General features: G+C 33.2%; 1 protein-coding gene across 1 annotated transcript; it reads left to right on the top strand.

Moving 5' to 3' along the window:
- Positions 1 to 8616: 8616 nt before the first annotated feature.
- Positions 8617 to 9323, top strand: LOC130857321 (chromobox protein homolog 1-like). Its single transcript, XM_057742875.1, has one exon. The coding sequence runs from the start codon at positions 8752 to 8754 to the stop codon at positions 9307 to 9309; it is 558 nt and encodes a 185-aa protein (XP_057598858.1). The 5' UTR covers positions 8617 to 8751; the 3' UTR covers positions 9310 to 9323.
- The last annotated feature ends 4202 nt before the right edge of the window (positions 9324 to 13525 follow it).

Below are 13525 nucleotides of genomic sequence, written 5' to 3'. Positions count from 1 at the left end.
TTTCATCACTCAAATTTTCCCCATATTCCAAAGCAATGTCGTTTACTAATGAAGGAGGAAACAATCCACACATCGTCATAGTGCTGATGCAGTTGCTTTTCTCTCAAGGATTTTAGAATAAGAGATATGGAAAAGCATTTTTCTGGGTCCTAAACTATACTAGTCATGACAGTGTAAATTGAGTGCTAGTCTCTACCACTAGACTATAAGCGCTGTGCAGTAAGACTTGTTTTGTGCACTGCTGTCAGCATCATCCATTGATCCAGACAAGAGAGGCCTCTGCTTTGTGCTCTGTGCATCAATGTATGTCTATTGTTTAAAACAAGTCTGGCATGTAGTTGTTACTCTTTGAATATTTATTGAGTAAACAAATAGAGAACCAAAGGTAAAAAAAACCCCCAAAACCTTAATTCTCTCAGAGAAATCCAAGCAGTTACAATAGAATGTCACAGGAGGTAGATGGACCAAGGGGGAGTCCTTTAAGTGCAATTAATTGTGATATAAATAATTCTTTAATCATTGAACACATCCCTTTTCCTCTCTTGAAATGTATATTGTTGCATTTACAATGCAACAATGGGGCCTAAGAAGAATGTGGCTGGATCAATGACCACCAGTCATAAAGGAAAACAAGGGAAAGTTACCTTCCATTGAAAGTGAGACTCTAGAAAAAGCCAGCAAATTGATTTGTAATGTAATCTGTATCATTTACAATTCACCATAATCTGAATTTTTTTCCTGGTTTTACAACAATTCATCTGCAGGTCTGTTGCTTCCTCTATTCCTTTCCTATTTATACCGCTCAAAAATTTTTTCTTTTGAAATTTAATCAATCTAAGGCTCACCACAAAGCCATTTTCTGCACATCCTCCCTTAACTTGCCCTGAGACAAGAGTGCTCCTTTTTCAATTGTTTTAGCCAATACAACACATAGCAACATGAATGACACTTCATCCATGTAATACTTTATCTTCCAGTATTGGTCTGAAATGTTATGTTTTCATATTTCTACCAGTGCAATCCTTTTTTAGCGTATAAATATTTGATAGACATTTATCAAATTGGATTAGAAGACAGTTGTGTAATTCCAATATTCTTCAAAGGTTTCTGGTTAAAAGTAAGTCAGAACGAGTGTCAGGATTCCAATAATGTGAATATTCAAAAGCTATGTAACTTTTGTAATGTAAGGAAATAAAAATCTCTAAAGGGAATGTATATTTTGATTGTAATAATGAACCATAAAATCTAGGGGGAAAGGGTCATTGAGGATTCTGTCCAATACCCTCTTTTTATAGATGTGGAAACTGAGGTCATAAAGGTAGGGAATAGGTTAAGACTCCAGATGTCCTGATCCTGTGATCAGCGGTCTTCCCATCCTACTTGGTCAAGATATGTGTGTAAATTACTGCCAAGGCCCCAAATTTTAAATTAGCTATTTAATAGTTTGATCTACTTTGAATTTTTTTCATATTCTGATTATATTCTCTAACTTTAATTGATGAAAGTCATTGTCTTCAGATGCCTTATTTAAGTTTTGTAACCGCAGAACTTTCTTTGTCACTTCTGTGTGATCATGACATTCTAAATTTGCTGGGAGAGTTATGGCATTGGACAATAGAATATCTTCAAAATCCATCCAGAAACAGCTTTTATTTTTATTCATATTTTTAAACTGTTCTATTATGTTTAGTTATGAGGAGATTAAAAAACAAAAGGCACATTGCAAAATAGCTTGAAAGATTCGAAATAACCTACTGTTAATTATGTTAAAAATACCAGGCACTTGTCAGCATCTCATTAACATCTTATGGAAAGGAGAATAAGTTCTATTTGCTTTAATATAAAAGACTTTTAAAAATCAGATACGTGTTTTTGGCACCTTTAAAATTACAACTATTGGTCCTAATTAAAATCTTGCTACTACATTCTTTAAATATTAGCAATTCTTAAGTGAAGTAATGCTCTCTGCCAATAAACTCTTCTGCTTACATCTTAGAAAAGATTGATTTCACAATAGGGCCCTAAATGAATGCACCTCAGAATACTAGATGTTTTAGACAACCATGATATAGGGTCAATTTATTTAATGTCACATATGAATTTCTCTTTATATACTCATTCAGTTTTTAGACTTGTTTCAGGCTCTATTCAGAGGTAGAGCTTTACAGAGCTGGAATTAATGTGTAAGAAAAAATAAATGTTAAAAACAATTTTTCAGTAAGTAGTGGCATTCAAAGTGATGAAACAAAGGAAGGGAAATAAGAAGAAAACCTGCTCTTTCTACCTGAGGATAACAATGTCCCAACATAATTGAAACTAAAAAGAGGGCATGGCCACTAAACAAATGTTTATTTCTTTAGCAAAAAGATCACAATTGTCTACTCTATTCAAATATATAGAACTTACATGGCATTTTTCTCTCTTTTGAAAGAGTGACTTATGAATATCTCCTCAATTTTCAGTCATATAGAAATCATGAATTTATAACCTAAGCTGCCATTGATAAAGTAGAACAGAAATTTCACACAACAACATATTACATACTTAAAAGTTATTATTTTTCTTTGTCATTCATTCATGCATTCATTCATTCACTCACTCTCCACAGAGCTCTGTAAAGTATTTAAGACTGCTAATTTCTCTCTGTTGTTTTGTTATCTTTACTCATGATCTGATTCCTGTGATACTTTCTCTTCAAACTCAAAAAAGATTTCAACCTAAAAAAATTTTTAGTAGTCACTTAACAACTTTGCCCGTTCATATTCTGCTAACATATTTAGGTAAATATATAGAAAGTAAAAACCAGAATTTAATTAATATATTTTTTGTTTATTTATTTACTCAATGTTAATGTTAACACAACTGTTTATGAGCTGTTTTCTCTAAAAACCCATGAGCCAAAATAGGTACTGTGTCCTAATGAAAGTTTATCAATCAAGTGGGATTATAACATTTAAATACTATAAAAAGTTTTAACTTTTCATGGTCATCCAAGCATAATTGTTTTATCTTCAAGTTTCTAGCATTCTAGAGGTATCCTTCCTTTTATTATTTGGGTAAAATAACTTGGGAAGTCTCCCACTTAAAATGTGGGATGTTCACCATTCTTCCCAGTATTTCCACGGATACTATGGAGAATTTGCTCTTGCAGTTTACCTGGTATACGTTGCTTCTTTGTCCTTATTTATTTCAGACTGCCTTGTAATTGGATCCGTGTGTTGTTCCAGATATCTTGGTTCTCTTTCATCTTTTTTTAAATAGCTGTTTCGTGATATGATTCGTATAACATACAATCCTCCCATTTCTTAGTTCTCTTTTGATAACAAAAAAATGGGAACAAGCTTATCTTTCTCTAGGGCAGCAATTTCTTGAGGTATAATACACAGTTATAGAAATTACTAAATAATTTAAAGTCAAATGTAAGATGCCAATTTTCTTAAATATCTGTGGCTATTCCTGCTCTAGAACAATCCAGTTTGGGACTCATCTTTTCTGGAAGTTCTAGCTTCCAATCCTGTTAATATATGTGCCTTCAGAGAGTCATAGTTCAAAGAGTCTGTGATTCTGTTTTGTCATTGTTGTTAGGTTCCGTAGTTTGTTGTATTTTTCAGATTCCACATGTAAGTGATATCATATAGTACTTGTCTTTCTCTGCTTGACTTATTTCACTTGGCATAATACCCTCCAAGTCTATCCATGTTGCTGCAAATGGCAAACATTCATTCTTTTTTATCTCAGTAGCATTTCTGTGTGTGTGTGTGTACACATCTTCTTTATCCATTCATCTGTTGATGGACACTTAGGTTGCTTCCATATCTTGGCAATTGTGAGCGATGCTGCTATGAGCATTGGGTGCATGTATCTTTTTAAAGTACTATTTTCGTTTTTGGTTTTTTTTTTTTCAAATATATACCAAGGAGTAAAATTGCTGGCTCATGTAGTAGATCTGTTCTTAGTTTTTTGAGAAACCTCTATACTGTTTTCCACAGTGGCTACACCAATTTACATTCCTACCAACAGTGTAGGAGAGTTCCTCTTTCTCCATATCCTTGCCAACATTTGTTATTTGTGTTCTTTTTGATGATAGTGATTCTGACAGGTGTGAGGTGATAACTCATTATGGTTTTGATTTGCATTTCCCTGATGATTAGCTATGTTGAGAATCTTCCCATGTGCCTGTTAGCCATCTGTATGTCCTCTTTGGAAAAATGTCTATTCAGTTCTTCTGACCATTTTTTAAACCAGGTTGTTTGTTTTTTTGAGGTTGAGTTGTATGATCTGTCTATATATTTTGAATATTAACTCCTTATTGATCATATAATTTGTGAATATTTTCTTCCATTCAGTAGGTTGTCTTTTCATTTTGTCAATGGTTTCCTTTGCTGTGCAAAATCTTTTAGGTTTAAATAGGTTCCATTTGTTTATTTTTGCTTTTATTTCCTTTGCTTCCAAAAAACACTTCTATAATTTATGTCAAAGAGTTCTCTGCCTGTGTTTTCTCCTATGAGTTTTATGGTTTCTGTTTTTACATTTAGGTCTTTAATCCATTTAATCCTATTTTTTAAAATGTATGACTCAGCAATTAATCAATTAATTCTCATTGCTATGTATTTCATTGTGTAATTATTGCTCTGTATTTTGTGCTGCATTTATTGACTTATCTTAATCTTTGAAAGAATATATATAGAAAGTTATACATGTGAATATAACTTTACATATATATTTACATTTAAGTATATATTTACAAGTATAAATCTCCAAAAAGAATGAAAAAATTATGAAAAGTAAATTTCCTTATCACCCTTGATACCATGGTGATGTATGTTTTATTTTAACTCTCCAAATCTAATTTCTCTGAGCTGTCTCCCTATATATGAGTGTTGACTAATAAATGAAAATGAAAGAATTTAGCAATATTCTTTTTATATCACTTGTTAACCTGTTACTCCTATATCTATAACTAAGAATTTGTATTTATGGTTATCGATGTGTATATTTAACTCATTATATTTTACCCAATGTGCTAACACATTGCAACTAACCCCAATACGTTTTAAGAATTTCATTTTAGTCTATTGGCTTTTTACATACATCTTTTTGCATTATTACTGTAGTGCTTACTCTAGAGGTTACAGTATGCATCTTAAACTTTTCACAATCAACTCAGAGTTAATTTTGGACCACTTCATAAAAATGTGAGCATTTTGTATCTATTTAGGTCTGTTTACCCTTTCTCTTGTCCTTTATCATAAATATAGTATTTTTATATTTTAATTGAATCATACAATTAGCTTCATTTTCTTTGTATTTTTCTTGTTTGCAGTTTGGTGTGTTATTTGAATGGGTAAATTTATTTATTTCACCAAATTTGAGAAATTTTTGAGCATGAATTTTTCTAGTATTTGTTCTATTCTTTTTCTTTTTGGTTCACCCCATCTTTGACTCGATTGTACTTATATTAGACCTTTTGATACTGTGTTTCAAGTTTCTGGAATACTATGTATATTCTAATGTTTTTCTCTGTTATTCAAATTGGACAGTTTCTATTGACTTTTTTCTTTTTGTGTCATCTCCATTCTGCTTTTAAGTCCATCTGATGAATTCCTTATTTTTCTGCTCAAATTTACTATTTTTGCATTCATTTCAAGCTTATTTTCCTTTCTTAGTTATAAAAGCTCTTTCAAAGTCCTTTTCTGATAAAGACTTTATCCAACATCTGGGTCATCATGGTGTCTCCTTCTGTTGACTATGTTTGATATTTAGAATAAGTCACATTTTCCTTCATATTTGAAAAAACTTTGGATTCTGAAGTTGACATTGTAAAAACTTTGTATTCCACTGTATTTTTCTGAAGGTTGCTTATATTTTTGTTTTAGTAGGTAATTAATTTGGATAAATACAAATTGCAAAACTAATCTTTAGAGAATCAGACTTCAAAGGTCTTTTATCTTTAGTGGAATCCCTTCGATCATGCCCTTAGTATGTCTAGTTCAGGATTCAACTAGAGGGTTGTCCGACTTTATGCTGAAGCTCCTATTCTGGCTGTTATATACCTAGGATTGACTCTCACTTTCTGATAACTATGGCTGCCCTGTTCTTTGTCATGTGGTTTCTCAGGCCAGGAAGATAGCCGCATTTCTTTGGAACTTCAGTCACCTGGCACCCTAACCATAACTTGTCCTCAGGGCAAAGCCTTACAAAACATGGTACTTACCAGATGTCAGTTCCTTCTTCCAAGTATCAACTGCCCTTCAAGATATTCTTTCATTAATTTTTTGTGAAATTATCCATTTTAAAGGGCTTTATTATTAGACAATTTGATAATGGAAAACAAAATGTATACTATATATATTGTAGCATTCCAACTTCTAATTAAACTTAGAAGTTAGTATTTAGAAAGATAAAAGATATGCCATGATTTCATTATTGCAGCATTTTTAATATTAATTAATTGGAAACAAACCAAATGCAGTACAAGACTGGTAAAATATTATCATCCACACTTAAAATTGAATTCTAGGAAGCCATTAAAGTTTTGATAATAGATTGATATTTACTGATGTTATAAAAATTCATGATATATTGCTGAGCAAAAAAAAAAAGATTAATACCAGGTTTTGTGTAATTCCAATTATGTAAAAGAGGATCTATAATTATACATACATCCATGCTCTGAGAGATGAATTTTAAGTGTTAACAGTGGGTATATTTGGTTGGTGGAATATTGTGTTATTTTTGTATCTCCTTTGAACTTCTCTAAATTATATTTCTTATATTCTTTTACAAACACTATACTGCTCATAAAAAACTTTTTGCTTCTTGTCTCCACTTCTTAAATACAATCCCCAATTCTAAGAATACCCTGTTTCTCTCTCTGCCTAGTTGAATCTCACTCTTTGAAGGCCAGCCCAAATAATACTTCCTCTGGGAAGTTTGCCTTATTTAACACCACCATAAAAACATGTTCTTATGCCTTGCTTCTTAGCTTTGACTATCTCTTTTTCTAAGTCTTTTGCATACTTAGACTAAGTACTATTTATCTTTTCTTTCCTTATAAATCTAAGTGCCAATTATATCATAGACAAATTCCTAATGAAGTAGATTAAAACTATCATCATGATTTTACTTTGATAAAATGAACACAGAGAAATTAAATACTTTTCTCAATGTCAAAAATCCAATTGCAAGACCACTAGCAGTGGTCTTATATCACAATAAGCCACAAGTAAAGGTCAAAAAAATAAACTTTACAAGATTCAAAACACACAGGACTCAATTTGTAACATAGTTAGATAAAGGTTGTATACATATATCAGGTTAATTTAATAAAGACACTGTGTAATTAATAAAGAGATATACAATTTAATCATTTAGTACAATTAAAATGGTTGCTTGGGAAACTCCAAATATAATAGTCACATGTAGTAACTTAGGAGGTATGTGGAGGAATAAAGCTTATCTTTATTATTATATCAAATATAATCATTTCCTTACCCACACTGTGTCATTTAAACATTTTAAAGCCCAGATTGAAGCCATCCTAGAGATGATTTTATCATTTTTAAAAGGAAATAAGACATTTAGTTGCCAGAGAATAACTATTTCAAATTGAAGATGGTTCATTTATTTTGTCAGTATGAGGTTGCACTTGATAGTGAGAGAATCTAACTTTAGTGCCCTATAATTCTTTACCAGTTGGGGTTCCTGGTTGCAAAAACAGAAACTAAAGCTGATTGGATTCAGTATAAAAATATTTATAATTGGGCAGCTCACAGACTTAACAAAAAAAGCCATAAGACAGAGCTAAGAAAATGGCCTTAGAGGAAAACCACCCCAGATAGCCAAGAACATAGACTTACTACCCCAGGAGGTTGTCAGCGCTAGTCAGACTGTTTCGCTGGTTTCACTTCCATTGGACACTTTTTATCTTTCTGTTTAGACTCCCAGTTCCACTACCACCATCACTGCTTGACCGAATATACTAGGTTTCTCCATTGGAATAAACCTTAAACTTTCCTTGTTTTTCATGACTTCTGCTTTAGAACTGAAGTTTGGAGTGGAGCAGTCAACTAACAAAACCTATGTAATATGTTTATATTCTTCTTGCCAAAGGTTGTGGAGAGCAAGCATAATTTTCTAATCAAGACTCAAAAGAATACAGATTCATTTTTCAATCAAGAGGACTTCAATCTTTGATAGAAAAAAAATCACAATAATTTCTAATTTTCAAAGTGATGTGCTTAAATATTTCCCATCACAAATATTTTTATTTTTTAATACACAAACTTATTTTAAGCCCCCCAAAATACATTTATTTTGAAAAATTAAACGTAAGATTTTTTTCTGCTTAAATTTATATGTAAACCATTTATGATAAAATGTTACATGAATGACCAAGGTTGCAAAATTTTAAAATGTAAGTAAAAATAACACATTAAAATATTATTTGCAGCAAGTATTAAGTGGTTGTCTTTGAACCACAGAACTAGGCATTATATATTCTTCTGCACATTTTAAGTTACCAAATTATATACATATGCCACATTTCTACATTATTTTAATAAAATTTAAAATAAATTTTATTTCATTTAAAAAGTATTGAGGGAGGTCCAACGGCTTGTTGCTTTTCTGGTCGCCACTCCCCCGGCCGGCCTGACAAGACGCGCCAGGAGCGCGGCACCGATTCCTCTCGGGCTCGTGGGCGCTGCTCTGAGCAGCGTCACCCTTTATACCAGAAAGCTGGCGGGCACTATGGGGAAAAAACAAAACAAGAAGAAAGTGGAGGAGGTGCTAGAAGAGGAGGAAGAAGCATATGTGGTGGAAAAGGTTCTCGATCGTCGAGTGGTAAAGGGCAAAGTGGAATACCTCCTAAAGTGGAAGGGGTTCTCAGATGAGGACGACACATGGGAGCCAGAAGAGAACCTGGATTGCCCTGACCTCATTGCCAAGTTCCTACAGTCACAGAAAACAGCACACGAGACAGATACATCAGAGGAGGGCAAGCGCAAAGCTGCTTCTGATTCAGAAGACAAGGGGGAGGAGAGCAAACCAAAGAAGAAGAAAGAAGAGTCAGAAAAGCCACGGGGCTTTGCCCGGGGTTTGGAACCGGAGCAGATTATTGGAGCTACAGACTCCAGTGGAGAACTCATGTTCCTGATGAAATGGAGGAATTCTGATGAGGCTGACCTGGTCCCTGCCAAGGAAGCCAATGTCAAGTGCCCACAGGTTGTCATATGCTTCTATGAGGAAAGGCTGACGTGGCATTCCTACCCCTCGGAGGAGGATGACAAAAAAGATGACAAGAATTAACTCTCCTGAGTCCCAGCCCCTGTCACATCTGACTGTGGGTTTCAGGTGGGGAAAGAAGGAGTTCTACTTGTCCTTTGAAGAGCCAGTATAGTTTCTGTGCCCCACAGCAGCCCAAGTGCTTTAAAGCAGTTCCACGCTGTACAGTTTGCACACCCATCCCGGTGGAGGGGAAGGAGGGTCAGTGTTCCAAGGCAACCCATTCTGAACTTTGCTGAGAAAAGCAAAGGGCCTTCTATGAAGGACAAAACTTGCAGAATGGGATGTGGGAGAGCAAAAGATACTGTAGATCTTCAAAGAGCGTCTCCACAACCCACAGCCTTCTTCCCAATAGGATTAACTCTGCATTTTTACAGCCTAGCATGTGTGTAGTTTTTGGCTATTATTACTGGTGTATTATTTGGGGTGGGAGGGATGGGGTGGAAAGAAGGGAGATGGGTTAGGAACATTTTTGTTAAAATTTGGGGCCTGATTGGGGAAATGGTGAAACAAAGGAAAGAACAACTAATGATGATTTGGTTCTGTGTCCAGAATATTTTATCCTTTCAAAATACGTCATTGGTAACCTAAATGAGGGCTGTGAGAGACTGTTTAAAAGCTGTGAATGCCTGAAACTTAGAAGCCAAAGTGTTCCCTGCCTGAGCTTAATGCTGTTCCCAACAAAGGACTACGCCAGTTAAGAAGTTACCAACGCTGCCATTTGGGGGATGAAAACTGGTTGAGGAGGAAATCTTATTGGAGTGTATACACAGGTAGATGATTCTGTCTTAGAGGTGCTAATTCTTGACATTGACAAGAAGACCCTTTCTTTTCCAACTGTGAAGTTATAAATATCAGCTTCTCCATCCAAGCCACTGGCTGAAGTATTTGGGGAAGGCCAGAAGGTGGTACAGGAGGTGGGAGAACAGGGAAAGATAAGGGCCGATGCTCTTAGGGTGGAAACTCTTGGAGCCTCTGTTTTTTGAACTTTGAAACTATTGGTGGCAGGGTTCAGTCACTGACAGCACAAGTTCACTGAATCACTTCAAGAGTTTGAATGATTTCAAAAGCCCTGGTCTCAGGAGAAGATTAAATTCTCATACTGGGGCAGTGGTTCACTTTAAAACAAATTTTTTTAATCCTAAGAATTAACTAAAACCAAAAACGCTGTCTTGAATCATGAGATCCATCAGTTCTTGACATCGTCTAGACCTGCATCTAGAACTCCATTGTAAAATCTTTTTAGGCATGTGTTAGGTTTCTGTGAAAACTTTTGTTTAAATGTAAACTTCATACCAACACTGTCAGTTTTTATCTTAATAAAACTATAGATTTATAATCCTTGAAAAAAAAAAAGTATTGAGGGAAAAATGAAATAAATCTGGCAAAAATACTTCCTCAACATTTCTAAGAAAAATAACTAATAAGGCATTAGGAAAACAAGTTATTTTAAAAATATCATAATTAACAGAGCATATAAGTAAATGAGATAAAATATAAGGAAGCAGGAGGACTGTGCTTTAAAGGAAGCATGAAATTATGCTATTTTATGAGAGGTAAAATGGTTTTATAATAGCAATTCATGTTAGCTGACAGCTTTAAGTCTGTGTGTTCAGAGTTTTTAGTTACAAGAAAACACTGTTTTGTTTTATTGAAAATTAAATCACATCTTCCCCATATCTTACTGAAAACTAACACTCAGAGAAAATATTTCTCTCCACACTAGTTTTCCTGTCCTGGAAGAAATTTTATCAAATATACTTAATTTACAATCCAAAGCCAAAGTACAAAATTGTAGATGTCACCAAATAAACCCATCAAATTTGGTCTTTGTATACTTTTTTATCATAAGCATTAAAACACATGATAAGAAGCACAGTAGAAACAGTTTGATATTGTATATTCAGTGCTGGAGGTTAGTTAATAATAAATAATAGAAATTAAAGCAGAAAAAACAATAACATCATAAAGTTAACTTATAGTAGATAATTACATATTTATTCTCCAAAATTTTTACCTACTGCCAAAGTAGTATGAATTAATAGGAGTATGTATGAATTTTCTGACATAAGCTCCACAGCAGGTTTTTTGTTTTTGTTTTTAATTATAAACCCAACCATAATTTATTCTGTGTAAATTCCAGGTTTGGGTTTTCCTGAAAAGAAGTCAGAATGTAAAGAGACTTAAGAAGTACTCTGAGCAGAGACTTCTCCCAGATTTTAACTAATTTTTCCATATCTTTTATATGTATCTTACCTACACCTAAATCAATATCAATATCTTTTTAGAAATCTAACTCCATTGAGTCTTTCTAAAGTATTCAACTTATTTCATATAGGAAAAAAAACAACTTTTATACATGGGTCCTTTCAGGGCTCTTTATCCATTATTATTGGTCTATGTATCCATCTTTTGCTTAATTACATGCTGTGTTAATTACTGTAGTTTTATAATATCTCGCAGAACAACTGCTTCCACTTGACTCATCTTCTTTTAGAATGTTTTGACTTCTTTGCCTTTTGCATTTCTATATAAATTTTAGAATTAGATCATAATTTTCTCCCAAACTACTGGGATTTTGATTGGGATTACATTGCGTATATTTGAGTAGGACTGGCATATTTAAAACACTAAGTTTCCCAAACATAAATATGGTATATTCCACTATTTTTTTGGTCTTTCATTTTTCTTAATAACACCTTAAACGTTTTATATTAAAGTCTTACTCATACTGGTTTATTCCTAGAAATTTCATTTGTTGTTGCTGGTACATAGAAATGCAATTATTTATTGTTTGTTTTCTTATTGATCATTGCTCTTACTAAATTGCTATAGATCTTTATGGATTTATTAAATAGACAATTGCGGTAACTACAGATTAAAAATAATAATAATTTTTTCTTCATTTTCAAATTTTTTGCATTTTTTCCCCTTGACTTATTACACTGAGACTGATACTAAAAATTTGAAGACAAGTAGTGATATCATGCATCTTTGTCTTTTCATCTCAGAGTGAAAGCTTTCAACATTTTACCATAGGGATAATACTTAATATAGAATTTTTGTTAATATTATTTATCAAATTAAATTTCTTTTCTTATTTACTGGTACTTTTTATCATGAGTGAATGTTGAATCAAGTGTCTTTTCTGTAACTCTTTAAATGATCTTATGATTATATCTACTTTATTCTCTTACCAGTTAATTATATTGATTGATGTTTGAATATTATAATTATCTTGAATCTTTGAGATAAATCTAGTGTGGTTGTAACTTATCTTTTTTTATATCGATGGATTTAAGTTGGGAATATTTTGTTTAGGATGCTTTGTAGCCATGCTTTTGCTCAAGTCATGGTGAATAGAAAGAGATCATTTTACAGAAACTCTGAGACAGAGGATCTAAGAAGTTGTGTAATCCCCCATGTCTATCCCACTCTGTGGCAAGTTACAGGTAACAAGCAGAGATAGTAAACAGATGCTTCTCAAATGAACCTGTCCCCATGGTTCTGATGGTTCTAAGTAGCATTATTATGGCTGGCAGCCAAGTCTTTTGGTCACAGAAGTATGACACGGATAGTCTTGACCTCCATCTCAGGAGGCCCTCATTTGTTGGCTGAGTACCAGCCCTTACACAGGACTAATATTACAGCTGGGCCCAAACCTTAAATGTGCATTGATAGGGTATAGCAGAACTTTGGCCTGTCATCCAATTCTGCCATCTCATCTTTCACACTAGAGAAGGACCCACTCTTCCTATGGACATGTACTGATTTGTTCTTTGGAAATAAAAAGACCATTATCTACCACATTATGCTGTCCATTTACATTTAATTATTTTTAGGATTAAACAGTAATAATTTTTAGATTAATTGCATTAGTTCTATAGGAAAATCTAGTTGAAATTTACATCATTATGGTTTGTATGATCACATCAAGTTTATGCTCTACTTGAATGAATCTTTCTACATAAAACATAAATATTATAAAAAGAGATATCTTTACTCATTGAAACTTGTTATATTATATTACATGGACAAACTATTAGCAAATGAATAGGAAAGATCCACTAAATTCATATGAACAGATTACAGATGTTTAATATGTTATGCAAAGAGCATGGCTTTTATTAAATAAAGAGGATGATAGTAAAATTTATATAAAATAGAAAAATGGTGAAAATAGATCCTCACATTTCACTCTGTGCTTTGAAAGAGAGGACAGATGGATTTTAGCATAAGA

This window comes from Hippopotamus amphibius, chromosome 7 (genome assembly GCF_030028045.1).
Source record: "Hippopotamus amphibius kiboko isolate mHipAmp2 chromosome 7, mHipAmp2.hap2, whole genome shotgun sequence".
NCBI classification, from domain to species: Eukaryota; Metazoa; Chordata; class Mammalia; order Artiodactyla; family Hippopotamidae; genus Hippopotamus; species Hippopotamus amphibius.
The sequence above is the reverse complement of the archived record's forward strand: the minus strand, read 5'-3'. Positions and strand labels throughout refer to the sequence as shown.

Coding starts and splice junctions, on each gene's coding strand:
- LOC130857321 (XM_057742875.1), top strand. CDS start 8,752: ATGGGGAAAAAACAAAACAAGAAGAAAGTGGAGGAGGTGCTAGAAGAG.